This window comes from Chironomus tepperi, unplaced genomic scaffold, assembly GCF_022539635.2.
Source record: "Chironomus tepperi strain 1889 unplaced genomic scaffold, CSIRO-AGI_Ctep_v1 contig_58, whole genome shotgun sequence".
NCBI lineage: Eukaryota > Metazoa > Arthropoda > Insecta > Diptera > Chironomidae > Chironomus > Chironomus tepperi.
This window is the reverse complement of record NW_027226180.1, coordinates 537,602-545,340: the sequence shown is the minus strand read 5'-3', so window position 1 is coordinate 545,340 and position 7,739 is coordinate 537,602. Positions and strand designations below refer to the sequence as shown.

Sequence of the window (7,739 nt, the reverse complement as noted above, 5' to 3'; positions counted from 1 at the left end):
AAGTCTAGGTTTCCATGAATTGTCGAAACCAAGACCGGGTTAGGGATCGAGATTGAGACCGAGAGACCCAGACGGAGACCGAGAGACGCAGACGGAGACCGAGAGACCCAGACGGAGACCGAGAGACCCAGACGGAGACTGAGAGACCCAGACGGAGACTGAGAGACCCAGACGGAGACTGAGAGACCCAGACGGAGACTGAGAGACCCAGACGGAGACTGAGACCCAAACGGAGACCGAGACCCAAACGGAGACCGAGACCCAAACGGAGATCGAGACCCAAACGGAGACCGAGACCCAGACGGAGGCCGAGATCCAGACTCAATCATAGAGCTGAGTTCAAACTAAGTCCGCTACCAACTCAAAGTCACGACACCCTGATATCAGATTTTTGATAAATTGACATACTTGTGCTATTCGGGTTAACAACAGTCATCAAAGAAGATGAGAACTTATACATTGTGTATTTGTGGAATCTAATTAAGAACTCATTTAGAAAAGAAAGAAATTAAAAACATAAAAAATTGAGTTTTTCTGCTTTATTGGTCATTATCATTGACATTTTAACTTAATTCTAGGGATCGGTCAAGAACTGCAGGCCTGCATTTCTTCATAGCTTTGTTTTGATGGCCAGGTCTCTAGTTTCTGGTAGAACTTGAAGTTTTCTGAGATTTTGTATGAAAAAGTCGACTCAAATTGACTCGACTCCACATAAAATCAGATTCGAAATCGAGTTAAGTCGACTAAAGCGACCGAAGATCGATGAGAACCAAAGACCGAAGAAAACCGAAAATTGAATAGACCAGAAGACCGAAGTGAGCCGAAAACCGAAGAGAGCCGAATAGAAGTGAGCCGAAGACCGAAGAGAGCCGAAGACCCATTAGAGCCTAAGATGACCGAAGATGACCGAAAGAAACCTCTTGAGCTCTGATTCTTGACTGTACCTTATCAAGCTTGCATGCCTGCAATTTTGAAAAAGCTACACTTAATTTAAATGAATCAAAAGAGGCATCATTGTGAGAAATCTTGAATGTGTTCAATATTAAGTTTAACATTCAATTGATCCATTAATAGAGCAATTTTTAGTCGACATTTATAGGAAAATCAAGCATCTCAATTGATCTATAAGGTCAAAGTAAGTAATTAAGCAACTTTAACACCAAATTTCACAAACTTTCATGCTTTATTCTGAAAACTTGATCAAACATTTCAATGAAAATAATCCTTAAGAATCACAACTTCAGTTTGAAATTCCAGCATTTTCCTCTTAATTACCACCACAGTCTTGTTGACAGTCAATTCACCAAAAAACACCATTAATGCTCCAAATGCAGCAACAAAGCAAATTTGAAAAACAAATGTCAAATGTCCAAGACTAATTAATGTCTTCTTCTTGCCAATGTCATTTGATAACATATTCCATTTGGATTTTGTGTATTTCTCGAGCATCTTATTGATAATTCCACTGCATACAAGTCCGTCAATGATCTCTTTAAGTCTTTCCCGAAATAAACTTGGATAAATGAATCCAAATGCATATTGTGAGTTACCATTTGGAGCTTCAAGGTAGGTCTTTTGTAATGTACGTCCGAGTCTGTCAATTATTATATCAAATTCTAGTTCGAAATCAGCATATGCTATATTTGATGATGAATTACTAAGCATATTGCAAATGAATTTCGTATCATTCCAAAGTATGGTGTACATTTGTTCGTTTCTAGATAGAAAGAATAGAAAATGAAATGGAACTCGTTTCCCGAAGCCGAGGCTCGAGTCCCGAAGCCGAGGCTCGAGTCCCGAAGCCGAGGCTCGATTCCCGAAGTCAAAGCTCGAGTCCCGAAGGCATGAGTCCCGAAGTTGAGGCTCGAGTCCCGAAGCTGAGGCTCGAGTCCTGAAGTTGAGGCTCGAGTCCCGAAGCCGAAGCTCGAGTCCCGAAGTTGAGGCTCGAGTCCCGAAGTTGAGGCTCGATTCCCGAAGGTGAGGCTCGAGTCCCGAAGCCGAGGCGCGAGTCCTGAAGCCGACTCTCGAGTCCCGAAGTTGAGGCTCGAGTCCCGAAGTTGAGGCTCGAGTCCCGAATCTGGACTCGAGTCCCGAAGCTGAAGCTCGAATCCCGAAGACGAATCTCGAATCCCGAACCCGAGTCACAATATAAATTTACTCACCTGTACTCAAAAAATGGTTCCCCTTTGTAACCAAATTTATACAAAAATGTATAGCCATCGTTTGTCATACTTTCGATTGTCCTTGGTTCAGGTTTACGAATCTCATTCGATGAGAGCTCTAACAATTTTCCTTGAAATGCCATCCTAATTATAAGACAAAAAATCATAAACGATGTAAAAATAATCTGAATAGCATTTGCTTTTGCTGCTTTTAAGATTCTTGTTCCAAAAATAGCTTGAAATATTTCAAGGTTAAGATTGTGTGCGAAATACTTCCTTGACAGAATATTCATAAGAATTGCAGACACAAATAGAGTTGATATGAAAATCCAAGCATTTGTGCTAAAAATTAGCATGAATTTTTCACTTGATGTGTACATTGTCAATTGATTATCAACTGGAAAGTACATGCGGGCCCTGGAAAGAGAAGAAATATTGAATTATATCAACATTTGGAGGGATTTAGGCAGTTTTAGAGTGTTCTAGGTGATGATGGGGGATCTTGGAAGATCATGGGGGATCCTAGACGATCTTAAGTGGTCCTAGACGGTCTTGAGATGTCCTTGGTAGCCTTGGGGAGTCCTAGATAGCCTTTGGAAGTCTTAGGCAGTATTTGGCGGTCGTTAGCAGTCTTAGAGGGGTCTTAGATGGTCTTATGTGGTCTAGAGGTGGTCCTAGGCGGTTTTCAGGTGTTTCTATCGAGTATTAGGGTTCCTTGGCGATGTTAGGGATCTTCAATGGTCTGTGATGGTTCTAAACGGTCTTGTAAAGTCCAAGACGGCCCTAGGGAGTCCAAGACATTCTTGAGAAGTCCAAGACTGTCTTGAGAAGCCAAGACGGTCTTAGGGAGTCCAAGATGATCTTGTAGAGTCCTAGATGGTCTTCAGGAGTCCATGACGGTCTTGGGAAGTCCAAGACGGTCTCAAAGAATCCAAGATACTCAATTTAAATGCCATACTTACTTAGCAGGAACATTAATCATCAGAAAATTCCAACTATCATGATTCATATTATAGAAAATTCCAGTTAAAACCGGAAATGATACAACATTATAAAGATAAACGTGATGTTGTTCCTCCATACAGTTGTATCCCTTACAAAGGAGAATTTGAACCTTGAAGTTAAGGATATTCCCAATTAATGACAAAAATTCACCACCAAAAACCTGATACTTTGGTCTAGTCCTTGATCCTTTGACTGCCTGTTCAAAAAATATATTTGATTCCTCAACACCCAAGTTCATGATGCAGCCATGAAAGTTTTGGTACTTTTTTGGTAATATTGGTCTTGTCAGCCATTTTTGATTGTCCGATGAAAATTTATTGATTTTTATTAAGGTTTGATTTTCATGACAGTAGTGAAGATAGTCAAGATTCTCAAATGTGTACAGGTTGATGTCATCTGTGACTTGATCGTGGATAAGCATGTAGTAAAGTGGTGTAATTTTTAGGTTAGTTTTGAGAGTCTTAAGGTCCTTAGCTGTTGCATTTTGAGCATAAATCAGGAACCTCAGTGGATTATAGTACACAAATCTGACCAAATCCTCTTCCGTGAACAGCTTAAAGTCATCAAAATTATCAAATAAAAATATTGACTGTTCCTCGTATGTTATTGTATAATTTTGTAAATTAAACAGCTCAACAGTCACGGAATTGTTGAGATTTTCCATAATTTTATTGACTAATTCACCATGTCCTCCTTGTGCTCCTTCATAGTCAACAATAAAGACATTTTTGGTAACTTTTGAGTAAAAATCTTCAATTATTTCACATATTGAGATGCCTAATAAGGTGAGATTCTGTGAATATGCTGTGTTGATGGACATTAAGCTGAAAATAATAAATCCAAAAATTTTTAATGACATTTTGTGTCATTTTGCGGCGAAGGATTGGAAATTAATGAATGAAAAATGTTTTGGAAGTGAAGGTGCTTAATTAATGGTAATGTGCGTCATATTTTTGGAAATTTGTTACTTTTTCTGGTGAATATGAAGAAGTCAATAAATAGCTTGTATCAAGATAAGGGGTTGTTCACTTTTTACAAGTAATTCATGATGAATGTGCTTACAAACATGATTTATGAAGCATCATGGGAGAAGAAATGGGGTGGGGTTGAGTTTGAACCCGGGTCGTTAGAATTGATGATACACAGAACTGCTGCTTTTTTGCTGCTTAAGAACAATTCTGGCTGTCCATGACCAAACAATTCATGGAAAGACTCTGTCGATAGAGATATCAGTGGACTAGGCATCAGTAATTGGTAGCCAGCAATAGAGTCATTTTCAGACTCAAACTATGGATTGTCATGAGTCACAATTGATCTATCCAGCCAGCGAATTAAGTAAGGAAGTAACGTATGGCTGTTCAGTCGGGATAAGTTGACTCCAAACTCTGATTGAGTGACTGAAGACAATACTGTAAAATATTAATATTATCAAAATAAAATCAAAATAAAAATGATCTAAAATTAACGGTCAAAAAATATTCAAATTCATTGCTCACTTTTTTTATTCGAATATATTCCCAAAAACAATTCGACCAAAAAATTATTGTAAACATAAACAAAAAAAGAATATCCAACACAAAAAATTCATTTTTTTTAATTAAATTAAGCAATTTCCTTATTTTTCCAGAACAAGACCACAAAAGCCATCATCAAAATCATCAACAAATCCACAAAAATCCCCAAAATTAAGTTCCTAAGATCTCCAAAGTAAAACAGCAATGGAAACGGAAGACATAAAGGATGTCAAATTAATATGTCACGCAGTCGAGCCAATCCGTAAAATAAATCAAGCCACACACAAGACTGTCGTCGTTGTCGGCAAGGAGCACTTCCTCATGTGTAAGCAACTCATGCAAGACAATGCAGCAGACGATGATTTTGCCATCTTACTCAACATTCCATCCCATAAAGTACGATATTTTAAGCATAAAATGCAACTTTTTGAGGATAAAATTCGAGCACGTCGACGAGCAGCCAAGCTCAACAAGCGCCGACGTCGTCGCAGAAAGACAAAACCGGAAGCAAATATCAACAGATATGTCCGTAAGAAGGAAATGTCAGCCGAGGAGCGTTTCAAATATGCCCGTGAATTAATACTTGAAAATTACTCAACCAGTGAAATATCCAAAGTATTAAGAGTCAGTGAACGTAGTGTAACTCGATTCCGCAAACGTCTCAAGGAACAAAAGAAGAAATTACAGGAAGAAGGCAAGCTTGAAGTCGATCCAGAAGAGGAGCAAGAAGAATACAAATTCAAGTTCCTCAGTGCGGACGTAAAAGCTGAAAAAATTGCCGAACTATACGCAAAAGGTATGGCAGCAACGGAAATAGCCGAGGAACTTAAAATCAGTGACCGGAGTGTCCGTCGATGGAAAATTCGACTCGATGAGATGAAAAAGAATCCCGAAAAGTATAAAAAGCAAATAAAAAAGGAAAAAAAGGAAGAACAGCCGCGTCCGGAGCCAAAAAAGCAGTACTTAAAGTCACTGGATCGTGAAATTATTGAACGTGCCAAAGCCTCATTTGAGCGGGGCGATACCAATAAGGATATGTGTGCATTACTTGACCTGCCAATGAATACAATCAAAAAACTCACAAAAATGATCTCAAATGGAACCATTGATACATTAATTGATGATACATTGGAACTGCTGGCGGCAAAGGGACGTGGGAAGCTTGTTAAGCCAGAGGATGTGCCCAAAAAGAGGATTAAGGTTGAGGAAAAAGTCGTGAAAAAGGAAATTCCAATCAAGAAGGAAGTGAAAAAGGAAGTGAAAAAAGTTGAGGACGATGATGACTTTTGGAACGACGATCCATGGAATGACGATGACGATGAGGATGAAAATGAGGACGAAAGCAGTGACGATGACAATTTACCACTTTCAAGACTGAAGCAGGACAGCTTTGATGACAGTTTTAGTCCAGAGAAGGTGAAAGAGGAGAGGAATGTCGTACAGGAAGGTGAGTACATGACTAAGCTACAGGCTAGGCTACAGGCTAGGCTACAGGCTAGGCTACAGGCTAGGCTACAGGCTAGGCTACAGGCTAGGCTACAGGCTAGGCTACAGGCTAGGCTACAGGCTAGGCTACAGGCTAGGCTACAGGCTAGGCTACAGGCTAGGCTACAGGCTAGGCTACAGGCTAGGCTACAGGCTAGGCTACAGGCTAGGCTACAGGCTAGGCTACAGGCTAGGCTACAGGCTAGGCTACAGGCTAGGCTACAGGCTAGGCTACAGGCTAGGCTACAGGCTAGGCTACAGGCTAGGCTACAGGCTAGGCTACAGGCTAGGCTACAGGCTAGGCTACAGGCTAGGCTACAGGCTAGGCTACAGGCTAGGCTACAGGCTAGGCTACAGGCTAGGCTACAGGGCTAGGCTACAGGCTAGGCTAAGGTCTCGATAAATTCTAATTCCCAAAATTCCAATTCCACAGTTGACGACGCCGACCCACTCGACCCCCTATCCTGTGTCATCATCGAAGAGTCACCAACAAAACCAAAACCAGTCAGCCGGGAAGTTCCGCGAAAACCAAAAACAACACTCGGAAAACGAGAAATTTGCATAGCCAAATGTCTACGCGATAAGGAAATCCGAACGATGGACATAGCTATGCTGATGAATATTAGTGAACGATCAGCATCGAGGCTGATACATAAAGGCAAGGATCTCAATGAGGATGACATTGATCAAGAGATACTGGATCATGTGGATAATTTGATTGAGAATCGTGAGGAATTAATTGGAAAGAGACCGACACCGGCAGTGCAGGTTGTGCATGAGCCGAAGGTGCAGGATGATTCAAAGAAAAAGACTGCATTTAGGATGTTGGCGATGAATGTTCGGGTAAGTAACTCTAACATGCTTCATATTATTAAGGATTTCACATTTTACTTCCATTTTTAGCCAAAAGACATCGCAAAGATCCTCAACGTCTCAGAATCGACAGTCAAGAGGTGGAAAGAGAAAATGGAAACCGAAAACACACCCGGAGAACATGAAATATTTAGCAATTTATTTGCAATTAAGCAGGAGCCGCTTTATGGTGAAGAGGATGATGGCATTTATTAAAGGAGATTTTGTGTCCTTTGTGGGATTCTTTAGAGGGGGTCTGGGATTGTACAAGTCGGTTAATCGATCAAAAATCGGGTACCAGATTGACATGACTCTGACTTGGTGTTGGAGTTGGTTTAAATGTAATAGTCACTCAGACATGCTTACTTACTAGAATCATACTGCGACTTGGAGCCTAGCTTATTACAGAAGGCTTTCCATCTTACTCTATTGCTAGTCTATCACTTAGACATGTTGCCGGATTTAAATATAATCCAGCCCTAAGTCAGAGGCATGCCTATCTGTTGCTGAATTTTGGATAGATTAACCAATTTGTGCTGTTCAGGAGCTTCAGCATAGAGTAGCTTAGACCATGCTTATGACAAACTGTTTAACGGTCTGAGTACTATTAAGGGATATTATAAGGATTCCTTTTCGAAATATGACACCGGTTTATAATTAAGTTGTAGATAATTACTTTTGAGATTAAAAAATAAAGATTGATAATTCACAAAATGTAGTG

The 7,739-nt window shown here is 40.2% G+C and overlaps 1 protein-coding gene across 1 annotated transcript; it reads left to right on the top strand.

Moving 5' to 3' along the window:
* Positions 1-4,695: 4,695 nt before the first annotated feature.
* On the top strand, positions 4,696-7,732 carry LOC139100080 (glutamic acid-rich protein-like). Its single transcript, XM_070652674.1, has 3 exons — positions 4,696-6,128; positions 6,600-7,009; positions 7,070-7,732. Exons 1-3 carry the CDS (start codon positions 4,886-4,888, stop codon positions 7,232-7,234), a joined length of 1,818 nt encoding a protein of 605 aa, XP_070508775.1. The 5' UTR covers positions 4,696-4,885; the 3' UTR covers positions 7,235-7,732.
* Positions 7,733-7,739: the final 7 nt, after the last annotated feature.

Coding starts and splice junctions, on each gene's coding strand:
- LOC139100080 (XM_070652674.1), top strand. CDS start 4,886: ATGGAAACGGAAGACATAAAGGATGTCAAATTAATATGTCACGCAGTC. Junction 6,129..6,599: donor GAGGAATGTCGTACAGGAAG/GTGAGTACATGA, acceptor CCAATTCCACAG/TTGACGACGCCGACCCACTC. Junction 7,010..7,069: donor TGTTGGCGATGAATGTTCGG/GTAAGTAACTCT, acceptor TTCCATTTTTAG/CCAAAAGACATCGCAAAGAT.